Source organism: Euleptes europaea, chromosome 2 (genome assembly GCF_029931775.1).
Source record: "Euleptes europaea isolate rEulEur1 chromosome 2, rEulEur1.hap1, whole genome shotgun sequence".
NCBI lineage: Eukaryota > Metazoa > Chordata > Lepidosauria > Squamata > Sphaerodactylidae > Euleptes > Euleptes europaea.
The window spans coordinates 52,850,152-52,876,608 of record NC_079313.1 but is presented as its reverse complement, the minus strand read 5'-3'; the positions used below and the strand labels follow the sequence as shown (position 1 = coordinate 52,876,608).

The window sequence follows — 26,457 nt, the reverse complement described above, 5'->3', positions numbered from 1 at the left end:
CCAGGGCCAGGGCTGAAAAAGCCCTGGCCCTTGTTGAGGACAGCCGTTGTTGATATAGCTATAAATTGATATTGCTTTTATGCAATATAGCTATAAATCTGTCATGGTGAATCAACAAAATTGTACCAAATGATGCAGTGTACTGAGGGTGCAGCACATGAAACAGGATAGTAATGTAGCCAGCTTCAGAAATTAGTGAATGGTACAAATGCAATTGTGCAAGTTCTCCATTTTTATGTATTTATTTAAGGGGAAAAACTCTCCAATACTGAAGGGGCAGAGGCCAGGCAACAGCCTTGAGGGGCAGCATGATATGACTATGTGGATCAATTTATTTAAGATTTACAATGTATTTTTCAAACAGTATTTAATGTGGAAGGAAGAGATATAAAGTATTGCATGGAATAGAATAAAACAACAAAACTTCAAAAGGTAATAAAGCCTTTAGGGCTTGATGCCCATATTAATTGGTCCCCCTCAATAATGTTCTTTGTGAAGTGGGAACCTGTATTTGTCATGGGCACCATGAATGACATCTCGTGCTATGCCAGTGATATATGCCTTGGAGACCCTAAACTGGGAGGAAATGTAGTATAAAAATGTTTTTAATACATACAAAAAATAAAACAGAACACCCGATGCACATATTTTCCTTTCCTAAAAGCTATGAAAGCATTTCACACATTAGAAATATTTTGTGTTCACTTGCACATGAAACCACCTGGTTCACCCTGTTTTGTATATGAGGTATTATTGAATTGTAATGTGCAGTTTGTGCAGTGTGAATTGTGTTGGGGGGCTGAGGCTGGCTTCAATCCCCACCATGGCAAAAGAAGGTCTCAGGATGTTAAAACATTGACAATATGGTTCTTGTAGGTTATCCGGGCTATGTAACCGTGGTCTTGGTATTTTCTTTCCTGAAGTTTCGCCAGCAGCTGTGGCAGGCATCTTCAGAGGAGTAACACTGTCTTTCCTTCAGTGTTACTCCTCTGAAGATGCCTGCCACAGCTGCTGGAGAAATGTCAGGAAAGAAAATACCAAGACCACGGTTACACAGCCCGGATAACCTACAAGAACCAGTGAACTCTGACCGTGGAAGCCATTGACAATATGATCTGAAAACCATCTAAGTTAGTGTAAGTTACATCTGTGGGAATTATATGCTAGTCCTGTATCCATTTCCTTTAAAATTTAAATCCATCCCAGTAAAGTATCAGGATGCCCCCTCACAGAGGATTCCGGCAGAGGATTGTCTGCAGTAGGAGTAAAAATATTTGCAAGGAATCCTGGTCTATGTTGTCTCAGTTCAAATTGCGCTTCTCAGGTGACAGTTTTTATCCTACACAAAGATCTTTGCCCTGTAGAAAAAGTGGCATGTATAAAACAGTTCTTTGATTACTAAAGCAATTCTCAGTTACATTGCCGAGATTACACAATTCACTCGGTTACTTAGGTGATATTTACTTGAATAGAGGGAGTGTTCACATCAAAAGGTGGATCAACCAACATTTGGAGTCTTTCAGACTAGCTAGAAACAAAGTCTTGGGCTGTCCTAAAATTCTCTCTCTTTTTTTAAAAACACAAACAGCAAACCAGCATTTGAAGAACACAGAAGTATTACGAGATGGACAAAATACAGCTTCTGAATCAGGATGTATCCTTCATATGTTAAAAATGCTTGGCTATAAAAAAATACAGTAAAAAAAAAACCATCCAGAGTCCACCGCGAGTCAAAACTTCAAGGAATATGCCATCCCGTCAGACCAGACCTTCCACATCAGAGGTGAGAAATAATTGTAAGAAAAAATATGTCATTTTAAAATTGAATATACGCTATCATGTAATATTTTCTGCTGTTGACTGGTGAGTAATAGTACTTACATAAAGAAGAATCTTTAATTTTCTCCACATACCCATATATTTTATTGTATGCAGTAGGAGTCAAAATATTTGCAGGTTTCACTGTATGTTGGATAGACATAGATATGTTGCCAACTAGTCCCTCTCCACCAAAAACAGCAACAATAGAAGCTGTTCTTTGTCTTTTACAATTTTAACCATAGGCAGAGGGTTACAGCTCCCTACTCCGAGTCTGTTGAGTAGATATGTTTGCAAGAGCTGCTAGCTAGGCACATAAGTGCTTCCATTATTTGTATTACTAGTAGAATTACAATGCTGTTAGCAACAGAAGGGTTTTTTTTAATTTCATGAGAAAAGAAGGAATGGTTCAGGTTATATACAGACTGTAGTTTCTTTGGAGCAGTGGGAACAGCTTCTTTTTTTCTTGCCATGGCATTGATCCAGCATTGGGAATTTAACTGTATAAATATAATGTGAGGGGCTTTGATATGGAGGATAAAACTTATTTGCTCTTTTCCTAATTACACCTAGTTCCCTTGCAAGTGAAATGGATAAGACTAAAAGTTGTAGACAGTCTAGTCTAGAGGGAAGTGGGTATAGTTAGGAAACAGAACAAATAAGCTTTATCCTCCATAACAAAATTGCCCCTCCTGCCTCTTCCATCAGTGTTGAGGGAAGAGGAAAGAGTGGACGATTCCACACCCTTTCCTTTCCTCAGGGCAGCCTCCACCCACCCATGTGGCTGTTAGCCTACATAGGTCCCACAACCCTGGGAAAGGACTGTTGGGAGGAAAGGAACCAAAAAAGGATCTACAATTGTCTATGCCTTCTGCTGATGAATTACTGTATCCAACCAAATTTAAAACTTATCAGTAATTCAACATACGCAGTAGCAGAAATAAAACAATTCATTATCTCTAAAAAAAATTGAGAATCAAATGCTTGCCTAAACAGAAAGGTATTATCTGGCTGCCTGAATGGGCCAAGCTGCCAGAGCTGGCATATCTGATGGCAGGCAGTTCCAGAAATGGGACATTTGTTCATAGTCAATGTAAATCATATTTCCACTGAGGAGATGTGAGGAGGAACTCACAACAAGATTTTACCACTGAACCTCATTGAACATGAATTGGAAGAAGTCTTTGTCTCAGATAGTCCTGACCTACAAAGCCTAGGATTTTTAAGGAAAGAACCAACTACCTCAAATTTAGTCTGGAAATATACTGGCAACTAGTCAAGTTCTTTCAGAATTTGTGTTATATGCTCCTGTCAGCTGTTACCAGCAAGTAGTCTTGTTGCCATGCTCTGTACCAACCAAAGCTTCTGAATTATTTTCAAGGGTAAATCCTATGTACAAACACATTAAAGGAGTCTAAACAACATTAATGTCCATACTAAGGCATAACCAACAGCAATTTCTCCCAACATGGGTACAGCTAGTATCTCGGCGCAATTTGGTAAAACACAACAAAGAACAAAGGACAGGATGTCAGCTAAGTCCCTGTTTCGATGTATGAATCTTCATAAGTCATGAACAACTTTGCACTGGTTAATTTGGAAGCCTGTTATAAGCAGTTGTAGATAAGTAATAAAATACAACCCAAATAAAACAAGCCATTACATTTGAACACATTATATAGAATAAGAAACATATTTATATACCAGAAAATCAAGAGCAAATTCATAATATGCAGTGCAATGTAACTTCAAAAGACAGTCCTATAAGAAAAATTATAAACATAACATCAGTCCAATTAAATGAAAATGAAATGAAGCAGCCCTGTGGTGTGGGTGCTATTTGGCCTGTTGGGGAAACCCATGTATAATTGTTGCTCTAACCATGTTAGAACATCTGTCGCTGCAGAACAGAAAACACAGTGATTAAAATTCAGTAGTTTACGTTCTTGTTGCAAAAGGAAAGTTTTATTTATTTTAAACTTCAAAATATATTTTGGTGGACAATGTCAGCTGCTTGTAAGAGTTTTTTTACTAGTTTTCTTTCTACACGTTTAGCTTTTAGAACTACATGTTTTTTATGTTCCGGAAGAAGTGTGGAACTTCAAGCTGAATACAATCCCAGTGGATATTACTAGCAAATTCTATTCTGCTGGATTTATAAGGTGAGTTGTACTGAAGTTATAAACAGTAGGTTTTTAAACCTAGAATTTAGGTTCAAAATGACAGAGGAACAGTTTCTTAAATTTTACTCTTCCACTCACAAACATGTTGACTCAATTCAGATTATACTATATTTTCTGTGGGTAGCCGTGTTGTTCTGCAGTTATAGAGCAAGATTCGAGTTCAGTAGCACCATAAAGACTAACAAGATCTCCAGCGTATAAACTTTTGATACCTGGCATCAGATACCTGATACTTTCAGATGCCTGGCAAAGGGAGCTTTGACTCTTGAAAGCTTATACGCTGAAAATCATGATGGTCTTTAAGGTGCTATTGGACTCAAATCTTACTGTCCTATATTTTAGATATACACACTAGGTCAGCTGTAAGTTGGTAGCTGTGACTGTGTGTGTGCCCTCAAAAGTCACAGCTGACTTACGGCGATCCCATAGGGTTTTCAAGGCAAAAGAAGTTCAGAGGTGGTTTGCCACTGCCTGCCTTTGTGTGGGTGAGAGTTCTGAAAGAACTGTGAAGTGATGTCACTATCACTGTAGGTTTTGCAGTTCTCTATGGTTTTTACCATGCAGATTGGCAAAATCCTAGCACATCAGTTATGTCACTTCCTGGTTTTAGCTGAAAGTGGCATTCATACTGTCCTTTTTCATATGCCTTGCCCCCAAAGTCTCCCAGGAGTTCCAGGCATGCACCTGCAATCCTATGTAAGAGGCAGAAAAAAGCTATTTTGCATAGGATTGCCAACAGGCCTTGGAAAAATGCCCTGCCCCCATAATAGAGACTTAATATGTGGAAATGGGCAGATGAAGCTTTTTCTCGGCATGGAGGTAAATAATATAACGTGGTAAATGGCATCCCAGTAAACCTTAATTAAAGGGACAAGACATTTTTTTTGTTCAGGCAGTTGACAACCCAAACCCATCTCCCTCCACACTGCAGCCTCTGATTCACATGACTGCTACACTATGCAGGTCCTGCAACCTTGGGAATAAACTTCCCTAAGGTTGGAAAAGGTTGCTGCAGGGAGGGGACAGCTCAGAAGACTGTGCGATCCAACCCATGGGTTCCCCTAAAACTGGAGTCCCCGACCTTTTCAGGTTTTTGGGCACCCTTTATATTCTGATACAAGGTGGTGGTAGGGATGCCAGCCTCCAGGTGGAGCCTGGGGATCTCCCAGAATTACAGCTCATCTCCAGACTACAGAGATCAGTTCCCCTGGAGAAAATGGATGCTTTCGAGGGTGGACTCTATGGTATTGTACCCCACTGAGGTCACTGTCCTTCCTAGGCTCCATCTCCAAATCTCCAAGAGTTTCCCAACCTGGATCTGGAAACCCTATACCCCCATTCCCCGTTGGAGGCCACAAATTACCGGTAACTACTGCAGGAGGTGAAGCCAACCAAAAAATGGCTGTTTTTACCTCAGAAGAAATGAGACGCGAGAGACTTATTTCAAGTTAACAAACAAGGAACAGAGATTTATTAAACACTGTACAAGGGAAGGTTTTTGAGGGAAAGGTTTTTGAGGGAAAACTGTAGTTAGGAAGAGCATAGAACCTGAGCTAATTTTATGTTTCACTTCAGAGAGGGCATAGATCTTAGATGGCTTTGTTGGTACACAATTACAGTTCTTAACTTACGTTCACAGTTTCAGTTCAGTTCCCAGAACTTCTTATAGATGTTTCTATTCAGACTCTGCTGCCCAGCTATCAGAAGTTGGAGATTATACAATCTCTCTTCCCCAGAGAAACACAGAAGTATGGAGATTTCTCCTCAAATCTCTCTTCCAGTTCGCACTATGGATCTACCCCACTTCAGTGGCAATAATCCTTGAACAACGCCCTGTATTTGGAATATCTCCTTCCCAGAGCCTATTCCCCTTTTGTGTGTGTGTGTTAAGTGCCGTCAAGTCGCTTCCGACTCATGGCGACCCTATGAATGAAAGTCCTCCAAAATGTCCTATCTTTGACAGCCCTGCTCAGATCTTGCAAACTGAAGGCTGTGGCTTCCTTTATCGAGTCAATCCATCTCTTGTTGGGTCTTCCTCTTTTCCTGCTGCCCTCAACTTTTCCTAGCATGACTGTCTTTTCCAGTGACTCTTGTCGTCTCATGACGTGACCAAAATACGATAGCCTCAGTTTAGTCATTTTAGCTTCTAGGGTCAGTTCAGGCTTGACTTGATCTATAACCCACTGATTTGTTTTTTTTTTTTTGGCAGTCCACGGAATCCGTAACACTCTCGTAACATTCCGTAACACTCCCCTTTTAGTAACATTCCGCTTTTAGTGACCCCAGAAAGGGCCCTTTTCCTCCCAGTCGCTGTCTGTCACTCCACAGGATTTGTTTTACACCAGTTTAGGCAAATCTGAACCCTCCGGTTCGCAGAGTCAAACACAGCTACTAAACACGCAGGTTACCAATAACAGAATCAATTCCTTTCTTCAGGACAGAGAGAGCTCCTTAGCTCTGCCCACTCCCTTTCTCTGAGCTTCTATCAAAGATTAACTCTTTGTTTGTCACAGCTGTGAAGAAGAGGAGTAATTTTAAAAAACTGGGGAAGAGGAATGAAGGAGAAAAGATAAATTAGATTAACACTAAAGACTAACCCTGGTGGCAGCTGCCGCTAAAACAGCGTTATTGTACTCTGTACTGACAATTAGATCTCCAGTGGACCATCAGAAGCCTTTCTGGGCAAGAGCCCCACCTGACCCCACCCACTTTCTAAAAACACTTGGTGGGCACCAAGAAAGGTGTAAGCAGTCACCATGGTACCTGCCCTAAAGAATCCAGGGAATTAAAGTCTAATGAGGTGCTGAAATTCTGGGACCATGGAATGACTATTAAACTAGTTTGGATCTACTGCATAGATATGCTAACTGTTGTTGGATATAGAATGCACTCCTCCTGTAGAATGTTTTGATGAAACCACCTTTTACCTTGTAGAGAAGATTTATTATCACCTTCTAATGCAAATTATTTTCAGTTCTGTTTTCAATAGCCGTGCGTAGCATTTCCACGTAGAATGTACGTAGAATGCATTGAAAATAGTTAGCTCTACAGGTTTCAGTTAAACACATTACTATGTTAAGAAACTTACACTCATCTAGTTACTGCTTCAAGATCAAAGATAATTTTAGGAGTCAGTTATCTATAGATCACAGAAACCATTAATGCCATATTAGTATAATTCATAGCTGGTATGATTAATTATGATAAAAATATCTAACTTAAAATGAAAAAAATCCCTGTCTTAATTATCTTAGAAACTGCTCAGAACATCAGAAGTATTAGCAGTGTTCTTTCTTAAACATGAAATTATGGTAGTTGTTTCTGTTGAAGTGTTAATAGTACCTGAACAGGATGAGTCATATGAACTGGCATTATACACGTTTGTTCGATTTGTTAACATAAAATAAATGTGTAGCTGAATATGGGTTCTAAAAGTTAATATGCAGAGATTCTTATTTGGTTTTTTGAGAACATGATAGATTGTTGTTACAAGGGAAACATTAAATTCTAATTTGGAGTCGCTTAAAGGTAGTTTGTAAATATGGAGAGAGTAAATGAGAAGAAATTAAGTTTTGGCTTTGGTCATAGCAATTCATTGTGTGTATAACATTCAATTTATATCATGTCAACTTTACGAATTTTTGCTGTGAAAATTAATTCGTAGAGTGTGGTTGGCAGTTATTGGAAATGGGTGTTAACAGAGAATGTGCAACCAAAAGGGGGGATGTCTTTCCTCATGATACATTTTTTTCTTCATTGTATCTTATCACTGCATCAGTGAGAAATTGAAATGCCTGTATTGTTGTATCAATACCCAATGACAATAAAACAGCAGGAGGTTGAAGATTCAAAGCAGTTTGTTTATTGGCCAATACACAAACGGGTGAAAATTGCCCAAAGCGCCGGACAATTCACACACACATCAAAGGATTGCAAGCACGAATATAGTCTTTGGTAATGGGTGGTACAGAGACGTAATACATAACGTAAGGACCCAAATACCCAATACTAGGGACCCCCAGATTAGCATACCCTATTAGAGAATCGGAGGCGTTGCATAGAAAGTGGTAATCTAATGCTCACTAATGAGCAGAGAAGACCCACCATTGTCAGGTGCTTTTCTGTTTGATCTGAAGTTACTGCCATCCTTATCTTGGACCTGGGTTCCTGTCAAGGCTAACTAAGCAGGTTCCTAGCTGGTCCTTATGAGTGGGAAGCCAGCTTATGAGAGCATACTAAAACCATCTACAGATTCTTTAATTAGCTTCTAAGGAGCAAAACAGCCTCTTATTCTTGAGGCATGTAACATACACAAGTGCTTGGTGTGACTATAGTAATGGATGCCAACTCTTATATACTGAGTGTGGCATGTTTATAAGTTCAGATATACTTTATTGAGTACAAAGAATATAATTCAAATCAAAGAATACATTTCCCATAGCATATAATGATTTCAGACATTACAAAATGACTATTAGTAGATCCAATACTAGCATAGCAGTGTGAAAAGGATTGTGATCTTGCTTGCAATCATGCTATAGTTGAACATACAAAAATTCTGATTCGGTTCCAGCATGGCTGCATCCCATTCAACTACCTCTTGTCAATATTTATTTATTTAAAATATTGTTAAACTGCCTCACAACTGAAGTTCCTGTGGCAGGTCATAGCAAAGTTTACAAGTATTAAAAGAAAACCTCAGTAACAGTTCAGAAGAAGCCAACCGAAATGACAAGGCAGTAATAAATGTGTTAAAACATTAATGCTGAAAGCAGCAAGAAGATTTAACACCCTCCAAAATGTCAGTCAGCACTAGCTAAAAATAAAACTAATAGTTGCCCAAGAAAAACAAGTTTTCAGCTGAATCATAAAATTTGAGATGCCATGAATTTCTGTAAAAAGGGAGTTCCAAAAGTGAGGTGCCACTACAGTAAAGACTTTGTCTTTTATTGCTGTGTTTAGCATGCCATGTTCAAAACCTGATGCATCCACGGGGTGGGGGGGGGAGGTAGTTCGGAATTTCCTGCATTGTGCAGCAGGTTGGACTAGATGACCCTGGTGGTCCCTTCCAACTCTATAATTCTATGAAATGCAGTTATCTAATGTATTATTCTAGGGTGTCCCCTCATATGACCTTGAGAACACTGAGAGAGCAGCTTCAAGAGCACCTAGACGAAGATGCAGTTGTGAATAAGTATACTTTTCTGAAATGTATAGGAAAAAAGCTTGCAGTGGTAAGTTATTTTGTGTTTTCTGCTGAGTTCGATAAATGGCTTACAGAGAATAGGTGTATGTTGTTTATATACTTTCCAAGATGTGATTTTTTTTGAGGCTGTCATCATTTCAAAATGGCTAGTTATATGACCAAGCAATATAAACTGAAAAATAAATTTATTTTTGAATAATACTTTTTATTGCTGTAATCCAGCAGACCTTTTTACACAGGGACAAGAGTCTGTTTCTGCCTAACAGGGTTTTTGTTTAATCCTCTCAAGTGATAGCTTCCTCAAGCCCCATTCTTCATCACAAATTGCATTTCACTCCTGGTAGGCAGTTTTTAAAAGCAGCATGTAGGATATAGGTGGATATCTGCCTCATAACTATTTTGAATCACAGCATATCTATATAGCTATTTCATTTTTATCCTGCCTTCCTCTAAGGAGAAGAGGGCAGTGTAGAGAATTTGGGGGAGGAGTTGCTGCAGCTCCACACAGCTTGATTTATTAAGTTGCTCCTGCTTAACTATGCTGCCTCCTTATTCTGATGCCTAGCATTAAAGACATGACCACCAAATAGCGATGAATGAGTTTAATTTAGGATTGTTCCCATGAAGCAGGAGTGTCAACTCAGTTTTGTTTTGTGCTTGCTAAACTGAGTAAATTAAACACTATTATTCACTAGATTATATCACTGTCAAGGAGGCTTCCTTTGAATTTAGTTTTCTTATCTGAGACATTGACCATGAGTCCTTTTACAGAGTCAAATGTGATATGTGATAAAATAAATAAAAGTGCCATACTATAAAATGTCTCTTCATCTTTTTTTAAGGATGATATTATGTTTTGATTTAACCTCTAATAATAGAAATGAATGCAAGTATTAACCGGCATAACAAACTGGAAAACTGCAACAGCACAACTAATCTAATAAATAGCCTCTTAGAAATCAGAAATTGTGTTTATTTTATTTTATTGCTTGACAAGCTATATTAAACACCTTTTGGGGGGGAAACATCAAAGTGATATACAACAGTTCTGTAAAACAATCCTATTAAAGCATTTGCTAGATCCTCCAAACTGCAAGCATGAGGAATTTACAGAGTTAGATGTTCTCACCCTGGGAATCTACTATGATCCCTGGAAAAAAAAATGCTGATGGTCAAAAGACCCTTGTGGACAAAATACCATGCAGTACAGGTTGCAGTAAGGAAGGGAAATTGGATTGCCACATGGCATTTTGTTCACAAGTGTTCCCTGACCCTGAGCACCAGCTTTTCAGAGGTCAAAGTAGACTTATGGGGGGGAAAGCAATGTGGGAAATATCTGCTTCTCTAACCTTCTTGCATCTGCGTTTCATCGTATCCAACCTATAAAAAACAATTAATGAAATCAGCAGTGATTAATTAACAATACAAATAAAGCAGATTTGTTTTGTGCTTGCTAAATTGGATAGGATTATGAATTGCATGCTATTTTCTTTTTCTCTTTCTTTTTTTTGTATTGTTAATTTTAAAGTTTATTTATAAAAAGTAGAATGATACTGAACAGGATGGTGCAAATCCCATTTCAGTTTGTTGTTTTTCTTTTTTTACTAATTTTCCTTCTGCTTTTATTATAAGGTAAAAGCCAAGCAAGAGATGGAACTGAAGCTTAGATCATTTGCTCCTCCATATGTATGTATATTGCTACATCACTTTTAAGAGTATACTAAAAATGTCTAACTTTATAATCTCTTAAAATTAACATGCTGTATGTTTCAGGCATTTCATCCAGAGCTTTATTTGTTACCTGGAGTAAAAAGTATTTATTCGTCTTCATCATCGACTCCAGAGAGACCTCCCAATAATGCAAAATGTATGTTAGCATATACATCTCATCATAAACCACATATTTCAGCTGCTCCAGATAATGAAGTGGATCAAAATCCAGCAGTTTTGGAGAACTCCTTGAAAAATCATTTCAATCAGGAAAAAGGTAGTTTTTAGGATAGAATAAACTGAAAAGGAAAGTACTCTGGTTCTGCATATAAAACAGAGTCTGGAATGAGAAGATAATGAAATAATCTAAGAAAAATATAATTTACGAAGAAGGAAAAATGCGATATCTAACCTGTTTTAAGAAGAAAGACAATTAAGGCTGCTTCTGATATTCAAATTCAGATCAAATGACAATGAATGCCAAATCATTAATTTGCTCTGAATTTTGATTATTTTCCTTTGTTTCTCCTCTGGTAAGACCTGCACTGCCACCATGTCTTCTAATAGCTACTAAACGAATAGGTGATGGCCCATACTAGTGAATTGTCTTAAATTTTCTGTGGGCTAGAGGTTTTGATTATTATTGGTTATTATTCCTTTAGTTTTTCATTAGTGACTTGGATTCATCTATTATTTCTTTGAACTTTGTTTTTGCCTTGAATGTGGCAATAGAAATTAGGCTTTGTATTGAAAGGCTGTAAGAATATCACTTGTCACTTAAAAGCATACAATACATAATGAATCATCATAATCTATAGCATTCCAAAGTATACATGACATATTTCAGTATATTAGTATATAATATTGTCCCCCTTCTTTTTTTGGGGAGAAGAAATCCATTCTAACATAGACCAACAGGAACCCATTACAAGTCCCTATATACTACATGATTTAAATCCAGAAGAACAGAATTCTGTAAAAAGTTCATCATTGGTAAAAACTCCTCAAAGAAAGCCTCGAAGACAGCCTCCCCAAAAGCATAACTCTCCCAGAAAAAGTGAGAAATACAAAGGGACTGTTTGTCATGTAAATCAGAACAGTGATCAAGAGGAGACTGAAGTAAATTTCATCCAGCGTAAGACCAAAGGTACACTTTATTTTCCTCAGCATTATGTTCTGTATTTCTTTGCATTTGAATTTGAAGTTAGCATTGAACAAATATACAGCTCTGACTTCCACTATTTGTGTCTGTTCTAAAAAGCTGGCATACCTTTGATAAATGATAAAACCTAGTGTTGATTTTTCAGGTGCAGGGAAATGTCACCAAAACACTTGCATGCAAAGGCTTGTATTGATTGATATTAAATTCTTTGTACAAATCTTTTTGTGTCCCTGAAATTTGTCTGGAATCCTTATGAGGGCAGCTTTATTAGAAGATTTTTCCGTCATTGTGGATGACCTTAAGGAAGCGATGTTGTTTGGATCTTGACTGTGAGACAACTGACAGTATTCTTGCTCTCTTACCTACTTTGGAAATGTTTGAGTTTAGTTCATATACATTCAGAATTTGCAAATACTCATTGCAGTACATTAAAGTGAGCTATGGCAGAAGTTTTGCCTTGAGGAAAACTTTGATATTTTGTAGACTGTGGGAGTAAGTTTTACGTAATGCTTATCTTTCTGCATATCTACCAGGGTTCACAACACATCATAGGCAAATACTGGGAGATTTTGGGGTGGTGCCTGGGAAGGGTGGAGTTTGGAGGGGACATGATGTCACTTCTGGGTATGTTCTTGGTTGCCTCCTAGTCTCTATGGTATTTACCCTAGAAATTCCTAGAGAATCAGTATATAGAGACCATTTTTTTCTCCCACTCAATTTCTCATGGGCAGGAAATTGGGGCTGGGGGCTGGTAATTCTCCACTGAGGGCAGGTAAATGGGAGACCTGATATTTACAGAGTGTGACATTTTATTTAAGCGACATGGCTCAGTCTGCACACTCAGAATCATGGTTACGCACAAGCTCCTTTCTCCATTTCTGGATTGGTCTAACTACTACATGGCATCCAAATCAGGCCAATCATAATGTGCATAGATCCCTAAATCATTATTTGAACCCGCAGCTTGAAATGGGTTTGCAGCCATGGTTTGGAGCAGGGCTCCCCAATGTGGTGCCTGTGGGTGCTATGGTGACTGCTGACACCTTTTCTGGTGACCACCAAGTGTTTTTAGAAAGTAGACAGGGCAGGTGGTGCTTTTACCTAGCAATGCTTCTGATTGGCTGTGTAGATTTTTTTAAAAGTTGCTTTGGCAGCAGCTGCCACCACAGCACAAGGAACAGGCTTCCTCGGGAGGTGGTAAGCGCTATTTCCCTGGAGGTTTTTAAGAAGAGGTTAGATGGCATCTGCCAGCAATGCTGATCCTGTGACCTTAGGCAGATGATGAGAGGGAGGGCATCTTGGCCATCTTCTGGTCACTAGGTGTGGAGGGGAGGTAGTTGTGAATTTCTTGCATTGTGCAGGGGGTTGGACTTGATGACCCTGGTGGTCCCTTCCAACTCTATGAATCTATGATTCTAAGGACTGTATGACTGAAGTTAAGCTGTGGCAATCCTTTTGTGGCTAGCTCCATTTCCTACAGCAGCCATTTTATGAGAGCCATTTTGTGGCTATGCCCTCCACGCGGTGTCAGAATTCCAAAGGTGCCCACAGGTACCAAAAGGTTGGGGGGCCCTGGTTTGGAGGCTGGCAGGCTATGTTTGGTTTGAACTTTGTAGCAAATTTTGATTTGCAGTAACCACCATATCATTATTTGAAATGATGATTTGAAGTAGGTTTACAAATTATGGTTTGCAGGTTAGATATAATTGTAGTTGCTCAGTTTAGAATCACATCAAACTAAGGCTAGAGCTACCTGAAACTGGAGGATGGAATTGAAACAAAATAGTGTGCACAAACCCTACGGCACATTCCCAGCTCTCCAAATCATATTTTGGAGGGTAATTTTGAGCCAGATTGCGTGGCCCTAATAAAATACTTTTAATTTTGTTTCCACATATATATATATATATAATTTGTCTTGAGCTCCCACTTCTCCCAATTTTTTGTTCTTGCTTAATGATTTGGCCTTAATTTGTTGGATTGCTATATATATATTGAACTTACTTTGATGTAGAAGAAACCTCTTTAATGTTAGATGCAAATACAGAAAATGAAGACAATGCAAAAGGAAGACGTACCACAGGAGATTCTGGGATCCCAGAATCCTTGGAAGATAGAGATCTGGAATGTTTACACAGCAAGAAAAGGTAATGAAATGTACTTTCCTGACAGAATTAACTTTCCTTTACAATCATGCTGAGGACTCTTAACATGGAAAAAGTAAACATGTAAATTAGTCTTCAGGCAAATATAATTATACCTGTACATGTGAATTTGTTCTCATAACCTCACTTCCTGTATGTGAGACCAGTGCTTCCTCAGATTACTGTGCCTTGCCCAATTTGTCATTAGCTAACTTCCCCACCCGGAAACAAAGAAACCTGCCATCCCAGTATTGTTTGCTAGGCCCACTAGCCTTTTCAACAATTTAATTAGGATTGTTAGTTTAAATGTAGTTGTTACAGTATACTTTGATTTCATCTTTAGCCAACGGCATCCTGATATTACAAAGTGTGCTGCTGACGCCGGAGGCCTGCAGGATAACCAGGTATGTTTTTCAGGGATCCGGTGAAAAACATGAGGTGGCTAAAACCGGTTATTATAATAACTTCAGTAACTTGAGATTTCTTTCCGATTAAAAACTGGGACAGTAACATGGAACTATGGCTATATCTATTTATTAATTTATAAGATTTGTATCCCACCTTTCAGCCCAGTCAGGGCCACCAAGGTTTCCAACAACTAAAAACAGAAAGACAGAGATAAATCGAATTAAAAATATAGGACAGGGAGGAAGAGGGCGCTCCAGATGAAGCAAAAAAGTCTTCCCCAACTGGCTGAAGATAGCGATAGAAGTGGACAGATAAATATCCCTGGGGAGGGAATTCCAGTCTTGGTGCCACGATGAAAAATGCCCTTTCTCAGTATGCCGCCCACCTAATCTCAGAAGGTGGGGGAACCCAAAGCAGGGCCTCAGAAGGTGACTGTAGCGGTCAGATAGATTCATACGGAAATAGTTGGTTTCAAATGAACATGATTATTCCCCTAATTGTGACCAAACAGAGCATGAAATCAATGTCTCTAACATGCAACTGAAATAGTACATGATCCAGTGACACTGTATATTCACAAGACCAAATAAATTTGTGGGAGAGTGGGGGAGAAGTGCTGAGTTTCGCATTTTATTCCTTTGCAATAACATCAACTTCAGTGGCTGATGACAACTATGAGGAGTAAATGTCAGGGTTAGTGACAACAGCAGGACTGACTTTTGGTCAGAAGCACTACTTTTGTAAAATCTTATTGTTGGCAAAGAAACTATTTGCTACTTTTACTTCTATGCTACTGTACATGGAAAGAGATTTTTCTACAAGGTGCTTTTGTCCCCTTCCCACTCTACACTGAAGCCTCCCAACCTGCACTGCTCTTAGATCATGTGCATCCCATCACTTTGCGAATAACCTTTCCCTGGTATGGAAAGGATCTGGGAGGGGAACATGGGAAAGATCCATAACCGCCGGCATCTGCTCACATCATGGGATCCAACTCATTATTTTGTATGGATATTTATTTTTTCTATATATGCACAATGGGGAAGGGCTTATAAGATTGGAAAGTCTCCACATTTAACCCAAATTGGTAAGTGTTAACTCAGTGAATATTAAACCTACTAGTTAATACACATAACAGTGATTTTGAAATTGCGTTCTGGAGGTTCCTTGGAATCTTACTGAGAGTTCTATGATGAAAGCATCAATAATGGAAAAAATGTGGCTCTCTTTCCTACAAATACTGGTGGTCACTCTTAATGTGCAGCCATGGGGGGCATTTATGTGTTCTACCCTCAGCCCCAGAGAGCAATGGGTGAAGTCCAGCTTGCCTAGACAGAAGCCCACAAGAACTGAGTGTGTGCCCTAAACTATGCCACAAAATACTCTGCAGAGTTTCTGTGGTAGATATGCAGGGATCCTTTTAAAAGGATTTTCAATAGGTGGGATGTTTCAACATTAGATGAAGAGTAGGCCAGTGTTAACCTTTCATTTGGATTCAGCTAGTGTCTCCTATTTCATGAATTATAGAAATAACATGATATAACTTTTCATTTGGTCCTAGTCTGATGAGAATAACATAAATAACTTTACACATCCAAGCCAGTATCTTTTACCTCCTACTCCACCTCTGCTGGCTCTGTGCATAAATAGACCTCCAGCTCCCAACTGGCTATTTTCAACAGAGGGTAAGTAAATCCTTCCAAGAAATCATATGAAAATGAATTTTTATTTTAAGTAAAAATACGTTGTCAACTTTGTATTAACACCATGGCTTAAATGGTTTGACAATAAAATGACATAAGCTTACAGCAATGGGGGTACAGGGCTTTTGCTACTTCACTTATCCATTAAATTTGCTTAAAAGCAATGAACCAATCTATGCATTGCTTCAACATGTCTTCTGAGAAATACTCATGATCAGGGAGCCTCTAATTCACCATTTCTAACTGACAGTTTTGACAGATATTAATCCCGATAACAGTAATGGTCTGCCCTTTTTTTTTTTTTTTTTTTGGCTAACTGTCCCCTGAATAAGTAAGTGAGCGAAAATAGGGACAATTGCTTTTTTGCAGCAACAAAGTTAATCTGTTCAGCTACATCACTAACTATGCATTGTGTTAATAGCCAATAAACAATCCAGAATCTTCTCTTGCCCTGCCCAGCTCCCAGTCAGGTTTGGTTGGCTGGGGTTGTTCCCAATGGATTTTTTCTTGACTTTAGACATCATTCGAAAATGACTCATCATATCTATAATTCTGAACTGGGCACTAGAGTTTGAATTAATAGGTCTGCAAAATGGAGCAAGAGACAGATTTCCATACAAACCTGAAGGAACTACCAAGTTTGCAGAAAAATCTGAAATCTTAAAAAAAAAAATACAAGTGGGAGATCAAAACTCCCCCAAATAATGGAAACAATGTCTGTAGCTTTAAGAAAATAGTGCTCACTGAATTGCTGAGCCTTGTAAGCCTGGGTTTCTGTAAAGCAAAGCCATAGGAGGAGAGCAGGAGAGATGCCCTCCGCAAGTCCTTCGGTCTCCTCCTTGTTCCATTTCGAACAATATTAGCAACAAAGACTTCAGATGGCATGGCTGCATTAAAGTATTTCACATTCCCAGCAGAGGGGCTTTAATTCAGATTGGAATGATGGATGAAATACCAGAAAAGATCTGCTATGATGTGTGATTTTGTGTGTCAACACCACTTCTTCCCTACAGTTCCCAGCATTTTCTGTGTGAATAGTCAGGGTATCCTTGTAGAACAGTGATGGCGAACCTTTTAGAGACCGAGTGTCCAAACTGCAACCCAAAACCCACTTATTTATCGTGAAGTGCCAACACAGCTAGAAGTCCACATGGGGCTATGGGTTGCCAGGTCCCTCTTTGCCACCTGCGGGAGGTTTTTTGGGGCGGAGCCTGAGGATGGTGGGGTTTGGGGAGGGACTTCAATGCCATAGAGTCCAATTGCCAAAGCGGCCATTTTCTCCACGTGAACTGAAATAGCAGTTCTCCTGCTACTACCTGGAGGTTGGCAACCCTGCATGGGCGGCCGAGCAGGGGAAGGAAAGCAGCTGGAGCATAGCCCCCACCCCTTCAGTTTGGTTCTTTTCCCAACTGTTATCTTCATACGAATCAAAAAAGACTGTTAAGCGGGGGGGGGGGGCTGATGGTGGGGACAGCCGCTCAGAGGCACCTTTGGTTGCATGAACGAACAGAGTGGAAACCCGAGCTAAGGGAAGGGCTTGGCTCCAGCACAAACGCCAGGCGGGCCCCCGTTCGGCCCTCACTGCCAACCCCCTGCCCTGCAGTCACCAACCAGACGGCCACCCAGACGTCCCACTCCCGGTCCAGCCCTGTCCCGGCTCCGCCTCTTCCAGTCCTTGGCAGAAGGCTCGTCATTGTCTTCACTTCCGGAGCGCGCAGCCAGCAACTGCGGAGAAGGCACTGGGAAGGAGCCCGGCGCTTCCCAGAGGAGCCGGGAAGGCACCGCTGGTCCCCAGCCTCCTCAGCCGGGGGAACAAACTCAGGCAAACTCTGTGCTGGGGCGACGGCTTGCGTGCCCACAGAGAGGGCTCTGAGTGCCACCTCTGGCACGCGTGCCATAGGTTCGCCACCACTGTTGTAGAATGTGTGCCTGAATGCCACATGGTGTGCAGGGATAAAATAGTCCAAACCAGATCACTCTCTAATGCCCCCTGCCCTTCTTTAAACATGTGGATATTCCTTAATGCAATATTTTAAATTTATTTGGGTGGGAACTTCTTTGTTCTAAATTCCCCAGGGACTGACCAATAGCAATTCTATAGATTTCCCTCCCTTTCTTAAAAGCACTGCAAACTCAGAATTGCTTATGGTAGACTGTTCTCACCTTTAATTTTCACACATTTGCTACATGTTGGATTTATTTGCATCAGGTAATGAGCTAAATAGACAGTTGCAACGTATCAAGGCAGAAAGAAGGCATCTGGAGAAGACAAGAGAGGAGCTGGTTAAAAAAGTGAAAGGCTTACTGGAGCAGAACAGATTTAGGAGATATCATGGTATGCTGATAATGATTAACTGATAGTGATTTTAATTGTTATTTATGAATCTATGAATAAACTACAAAATAACTATAGAAAAAGCTAGAAATAGAGGGGAAAAGACTTACAATATACTATCAATAAAGTTGCTAGACCCTGATAAATATAAAGGCATGGATCCCACAAAACAGTTTATAGATATCTAAAGGATGCTTAAAGAAGAGATAAAGGAGCAATATCACCCCTTTCCCCCTCCCCACTATAGCTGACTATTACTACACACACGTCCCTCAACCCCAGGGAATAAACTTTCCCGGGACTGGGAATTGCTCCAATGGAGAGATGAGGGCGGGGAATATCTTGCAATCCTTGCATCTGTGAATCACCCTGCTCTGAGCTCCACTTCCTGATGCTTTCCAGAATCTCCTGTATTTTTTTTTTTATCAAGCAGTTACACTTTGTCAAGATATCCCTCCTCTTTGGTGGAAGGGAAGAACAGGAAGGGGGAAGTGGGGAGTAGTTTTGTTTATGCTAGGAAGAGAAAGCCATAGGCTTGGGAGGATGGAGGCTAACCTTTAACTAATGTTGGGGGTTATGGTAGGTATCCCTTTAGTGTGCCTACTTTAGAGTCCACCTGGGTTTCATCACAGCTGGCCTAGTTTACAAGTCTGCTTGGTGTGTCCCTTAGGTTTTTCCCCTCTCACTTTGCTCTGGCTTGCATTTGAACTTTTGGGGGGAATCTTACACCTGCCAGAAATCATATCCTCGAGCTTGCATATGCTAGATATCAGTTAATATATTTAATTGTGAAAGCCTTGATAGTGGCTGCATAGTCATTGATATTTATACATGGAATCTAATACTTCAGACATGTAAAATACAGAGAAATATTTGTTATTACTTTTACTCTTAGGCCGTTTATGCAGGGGTATTTGGCTCGCAATCCCTGCGGGTCTGCTTCGAGGCTTCCTTTGCATTATTCATTATATTACCAACCTTCAGCAGTGACTTTGCTGTGGCCTCGTTCTTTTCCGCAGTTCTAGGATCCTGTTTTAGAACTAATTTGCTTCAAGGCAAGAGCAATGCAAATCCCCACCATTTCCATGCATAGCTCTAACTTAGGATTTCTCTCCCCGCGGCCATTTTGGTTCTCCCTCCCATGTGTCTGTCCCTCCCATCCAACCCCTTCCCTCAAAGCAAAGCACAAAGGAGTGAAACATTCATGAAATGTCCAGGAAGAGACTGAAGAGAGACTGCAAAGGTTGTAAGGCAGCTCCCAGCAGGGAGCTGTTGAAGAAAGGTGGGGAAGAATACCCAGCAAAAGCACACACAGTCCCTTTAAGAGCTGACCCATCTTTTTCTCCCCAAGTAAACTGCAACAAGGCTGCGATTTCATGGGGAGGGACTCAGAAACTCCATGATTTATTTGGGATGCCTAATTAATCACAAGGTACTCCTGGAATTTGGGGGGGGACCCTCATGCAGATGTTTGAGAATTCGGAACAGAAAACTGTGCAGCAAACCAAACGCAAACTTCCCTTGCATAAATGACCTTAGTGCATTAATTTGGATTGTTTCACAGCTCGTGATATATGGAAGAAAAAATATTTTGAAACTAAGAAAGTCACAGCTTCCTTGGAGGAAGATTTAAACAAACTGCGGGAAAATTTGGAGCTTCACTACCAGAAAGTATTGATGAGGCTACAAGCTAGGCATGTCCGGAAAAGAGGGAATGCTTTAACAAAGGTAATATTGCCTGTTCAATTTTAATTTCTTTGCCTATGGAATCTTCATATGGTATAACCAGATAAGTATGTTTTACATTTTAAAGTACAAGCATAAAAGAGAGCCTCCATATGTATTCAAAATCTCCTCCATCATTGCAGTTCCTCTTGTTTTTATTGAGCTGGTATATATAATGGTTACATTTAAAAGGTTCAGGTCCCTGAATGAGGGCATTAATCTGGAAAAATCACAACAGACAGTTGCTCTTCTGCATTCTCTTTATGTATGCCAAAATGTCCATGCATATAACGTTCAGCTTGGAGGTTTAAATTTACTCTTAGGTGGAAGTAGCTTCCTTTATTGGTATGGTGTTCAGCAAAAAGCCTGAATGAGAAGAGAATGACAATTAGCTGTGAGACAAATGCTAAAATGACAATGAATGTAACAGGAAGAAATATAACAAGGAGAAATATAAATGAAGATAAATTGTGATAAAAATGTACTGCACTTGTTGATCTGACCTTGAAATACAGCTGTTCTCATTACTAGACAAACGATCCTGAATATTTATCTTACTAGATATCTGCACAGTGTCTCTGCTGCCTTTCTTTCAGTGGCAATGTACTAGTGCAGCTAATGGAAAATTATTCTTTACTACAATAAGGTATACTGAAAAATAGAAATCAACATAAGGTCACACATCTGGTCGTATACTACAATGGAATAAAGTTCCTATATTGTCAATCAAATATAATTAGATAGGCAGATTTTTTTAGGAGTGATATCTGTCATTTTTGGCAATTGCTTTGTTATTTCTTAGTTTTACTAAAGACATGGAACTTTTCTAGAATTAGTGGTTTCTGGATTGCAGCCTTAAAAATCTCACAATTATCATATAGAAAGGGCATTCAAAATAATGGTGGGGGAAAGAATGAAACAAAGTCTGGGGCTTCAGTCCTATGGACACTTATTTATATCTAAGAACTGGAGGAACAATCCTAATGAGGTCTACTTAGAAGTAAGTCCCATTTTATTCAATACGGCTTATTCCCAGAAAATTGTTCTTAGGCTTGCTAAATGGGTAGGAAATGTTTATGTCTTTGTTCCTCTTGTGCCATAAGCCACCACTGATATCAGGAAGAACTGAGAGCTGCAAACTGTCCAGCTGGCTGGATGAGAAGCCTGCCCCTAAATAGAAAATCCTGCTACATGGCTTTGATTGCTGGGGAGGGGGCTATTTCCCAGGTAACCATCATGAAAATTAAAAAAAAACACACACGGTTTGAGCACCAGCAACAGTAACATCTAAAGAACAAACTAGACATGGCAGCATCTTCATAGCCACCGTGATGCTTCCATCAGTCACCACCATGACCTGTTATTTTTTAAAAATCTTATGTTTTATCAAGTCTTAGTTTTTTTCTTATAGCCAGCCATTTTAGAGGCCTGTTGTCAGGCTGAAACAGGCATATCACCAAATTAAATACATAAATAAATATCTAGGAATAAGCTGTACTCAAAATCATTGGAATTTAATCTAAAATAAATATGCATAGTATTAGCCTGTGCAAATATATTTTAGATGTCTATAATATGTGGCATCAAGTTGTAACTGATTTATAGTGACTCCAGCAGGGGGCTTTCAAGGAGTGAGAAGAGGTAGTTTGCCATCGTCTTCCTCTTCAGAGTCTTCCTTTGGAGTCCCCCATTTAAGTCCCGACTCAACGTGGTGTAGTGGTTAAGAGTGGTGGTTTGGAGAGGTGGACTCTAATCTGGAGAACCTTGTTCGATTCCCTGCTCCTCCGCATGAGCGGTGGATGCTAATCTGGTGAACCGGCTTGTTTCCCCACTCCTACACATGAAGACAGCTGGGTGACCTTGGGCTAGTCACAGCTCTCTTAGAGCTCTCTCAATCCCACCTACCTCACACAGTGTCTGTTGTGGGGAGGAGAAGGGAAGGTGATTGTAAGCCGATTTGATTCTTCCTTAAGTGGTAGAGAAAGTTGGCATATAAAAACCGACTACTACTCTTCTTCTTCCTCTTCTTCCTGACAAGATTGGGCCATACCATTCCACATTACATATACTCCTATCACAATATTATTGTCGTAATTGTGGTTTCACATTAAGAGAATAAAGAAGCATTGTTATGTGTATATGAAAGTGAAACACTGCCAAAACAAAGCAGCTTTGCAAACAAAAATGATGGAAACTCCTTGCAGGCCCTTTTCTCTCATTTTGAGTTGGCAGGTTGCCAGCCTGGTCCAACTCTGATTCACATTTATATTACTTTAACTACCCAAGATCCTTTTCTCTTGCCTCAAGAATTAGACTGAGAAATACAGTTTTAAATTAATTAAAGCCTTCCAATGTGAATCATGCCCTCCAGATATTTAGGTAGTCTTGCCAAATTAGTCTGAGAACCAAAAGAAATCTGTTTTGTGTCTCAGCCTTTTCTCATCTAGCCAACATTTTCCTATTCATATTTTCCATGTTATTGTGCTATTGAACCACAATTTCATATATTCCGGCTATAAGCCATTGATGGTCAGATTTGATGCCAGTGTCCTCTTCACTCTTTATGGAGTCACAGGTTGCATCTGTGGTCCACACTCTCTGCCAAAGAGCACAATTACATATGAGTAGCAGGTTGCAGACTCAGTGTCTAGGGTGGGCCAGGGGACAGCAAAGCCCAGCTTTCCCCAAAAAAACACCTTTTCCCCCCAGCATGCAAGAAAGACAGATGACATGTTGCCGGAATGAAACAGGTCACAACTTTTTATTGGTTACAGCTGACAGAACCTTGGCACAACATAGGGGCAATGGATCCGGGCATCGGCCAACTAGGGTTGCCAACCTCCAGGTAATAGCAGAAGATCTGCTGCTATTACAACTGAAATAAAGACATGCTCTGTGCATGAGAGGAGGGGGAAATGGAAAAGATAATATGAGTACAACCACAAGCCATGTTCATACCCTTCAGGGACAAACAGGTTTCTTGTAATGTCTGAATGCAGCCACTGAGCTTTCTTCTGATTGCTACATTTTTATACCTTGTATCAGACAGTTAATTGTGCCATTCCTTTGCTAGTATAGACTGAGAAATAGAATTTGGTTGACATTTGGTCTTGTGCCAATGATGGTAAGTCTGGAACCATTCTAAGCATCAGCAGAACTCAAGATATGTATGTGTATATTGTTTATTGATTTAGAACACTTATATGCTGCCTCTCCAGAGATCTGCTTGGGGTAGTTCTTAAAGTAAAAACAAAATAATAAAAATATCATCCCTAAAATAATTAGTATTAAAACAAGCCATAAAAATAATCCAAGAACCCCCTATGGTCATAAAATGCCACATTCTTTGTCTTGAGCCTGATACCTGAAGCTGCATAGAAAACAGTAAACCAAAGACTGTACAGTTTTGTAATACATTTGCTGGTGCAAATGCTAATGGGTCTGAATGTGATTTTGCTTAGTTAAAAAAATGCACATGCACAGTAACCCATGAGGATCAGAAAACAGATTAATAGCAAAGAGACAACAACTGGTACATATTTGAATCTATCCCCAACATGGTGTAGGTAAAAGTGCTGCTGTAATAATCCTTTCCATTGCCTGTTCTGTAATATCTGTGCTATATAAGGGATTTATACAGTCCTAGCAAGGGAGGCTGTGAAGCCAGTCCCTTATGTAACATCCAAGAAAACATTTAGAGATGCTCAAGCCAGTAGCCCATAATTTTGTCAGTGGGAGATGTCCATGTAAGGTAGCAAAAACATCCATACAACTGACCAAGCATGGTTAAATATTTTATTAAATAATTTCAATAAAATAATGTTATTAATATAAAAATAGGGACCAAGTGTTTGTTAGTCATCCTGTTGCTCTTACTGCCAGATTTATTATTGAGCAATTGGACACAAAAATACCTGCACTTTTCCTCTCAAATTTCTGTGCATCAAAGGGATAGAAGAGGAAAGCTCCATGTTCAGGGAAGGGACCTAGAATTTTGCCCATGTAATACACTTCCCTCTGAAATTTTGGGAATGTTAGGGCGTTTGCATTCTTACTATATTTGCTCTAGGAAAAGTGGCCTCCATTTTAAATCTGTGATACACATCAAACCACATTATACCATGGAAAGGTATGCTTAAGAATACCTTTCCCAGACATGTTACACCAAACTGTTCTTGGCTTCTGAAGGAAGATGGCAGAGTAGTCTATCTGGGAGATAAAAGAAATAACCCCACTCTAAATAAAGGATTCTGCTTATACAGACAGTAATTGTAGTATGTATGGTAATTTTGATCTGAATGAAACTTTTCTTCTTTGTTTCCTAGAATAATACAGTTATCCAGATTACAACTCTGCAGCATGATATTGAGCAGCTAAGAAGAAAGCGAGACAATGCCAAAATGAAACTCGTTATTGAAATTAAGGTATGATTCTAACTTCCTGGATTTGTATTCCGGGACCCAACACAGGTTCTCTGCAGCTGCCCAGCAGTTGTGAGGAATGGCTTTTAGAAAATAAAGGTGATCCCAAAGAGGCTCAGAACACTGCCATGAGGGGAGGAAGTTATTTTCCCGTGCACAGGTGTTATTTCTCTGTTTTTGCTGTTCCATGTGCACAACATATTCCATGTGGAGCAGCAAAAACAGGGAAATAACCCCCCCCCCTCGCGCGCTGTTTCTGCACAGGAAAATGGCTTTGCAGGGAAGGCAGGAACCCTTGCTTCCCCCATGGTGGTGTTTTGAGACTGGCTGGTCTCTCCTTTGTTTTTTAAAAACCATTCCCAGCAGCTTCTGAATGGCTGCAGGGAACCTGAGTAGGATGCGAGGATCCCAGACCCAAGTCAATAAAAACCTGAACTTGCAGTTTGGCCTTAAAGACACTTCTGTGGAAGTAAGTCCCATTGAATAACACAGGACTTCTGAACAGACGTGTTTGGGATTGCTCCCTGAGAAATATATACTCCTGTTCAGTAAACTACTCTCCAGTGCTCTGGGCTTCTTAAGCACATGCCCTCATTGGCATTTGGTTCACCAAAGCATTGGACTGAATGTGCACATGTGCGTATTTTGAATTACATGAGTGCTTTCTCTTTCCCCCTGTTGAAATTCCTCCACAAAATCTTTTCTCCCCTTGAACTTTACAGCTTATTCCCAGCTCCAACACAGACGTATCATGTGTGACCTAATTTGTGCACTTTACTCAGAACTGTCCTCATTAGTTTTGTCTCTCTCATCCTTTCCCTCTGCTGTTTCCCCACTGTTGAAATTTGGACAAACTTTTTCTGTCTTTTGCTTGTGTAACTGTAGAAAGTGCCTTATATATAAATAATAAATGCTGATGATAATGAGAATAATAAGAAAAAGTGGGCTGTATGTGTGCCTAGCAAAATCACAGAAGTTCCAGAATCACAGCACTTTCAGATCTGCAGTACTTTTTGTCCTGTTTCTTCAGCCCATCTTCCTCTGCTTTTAGTGGACATATGTTTTCTTTAATATGTATATCAGGGTTTGCCATTACTAGTAAATATGGCATTTATTTACTTTATTTATAGTCCACCTTTCTCACTCAAGGCAGATTACACAGACATGCAACGCACCCCCCCGGGAAAAAAACTGCCTGGGTGTGAAAGATGAAAATGCCAGGACATAAAAGTTATATCTCATCTATAAAATAGAGTTCCATTTCATTCTTCCTCACACAGTCTCTGGTTCTTTTGCAGATGAGAAAGCAGGCCACGTCTGATTTGCAAGCATTGAAAGCAGAACTGGCACACAAGAAGGTTCAGTCTTCATTGAAACTCCTGTCTGAAAAACCAGTGCCCTAGCTCGTCACTGTATATTTGTACTCACATAAACTATTTCTTTCAGATATATATTTTAAATATAGTAGAGGTTTTTAATGTATTGAAACATGATAGTATTTTATCATTAAGCACATCTTTAACAATTTGTCTGTGGACATCAAATGGCAATATCATTCCAGTTCAGTTCAGTAACACCAGTCCATTTGGAGGGAGAAAATTCAGTTGTGAGGGAGTAACCTGTACCAAGCAGGTGTACATAT

The 26,457-nt window shown here is 39.7% G+C and overlaps 1 protein-coding gene across 1 annotated transcript; it reads left to right on the top strand.

The window, feature by feature from the left end:
- Positions 1 to 1,194: 1,194 nt before the first annotated feature.
- SPATA1 (spermatogenesis associated 1) lies at positions 1,195 to 26,218 on the top strand (the record flags this gene model as incomplete). The annotated part of the gene is made up of 13 exons (XM_056844750.1): positions 1,195 to 1,205; positions 1,768 to 1,783; positions 3,874 to 3,980; positions 9,118 to 9,235; positions 10,840 to 10,893; positions 10,981 to 11,194; positions 14,115 to 14,226; positions 14,567 to 14,627; positions 16,193 to 16,316; positions 18,544 to 18,669; positions 20,234 to 20,397; positions 24,720 to 24,818; positions 26,114 to 26,218. Coding segments are annotated over 13 exons (1,311 nt in total), but the record flags the coding sequence as incomplete, so codon positions are not given.
- Between the last annotated feature and the right edge of the window lie 239 nt (positions 26,219 to 26,457).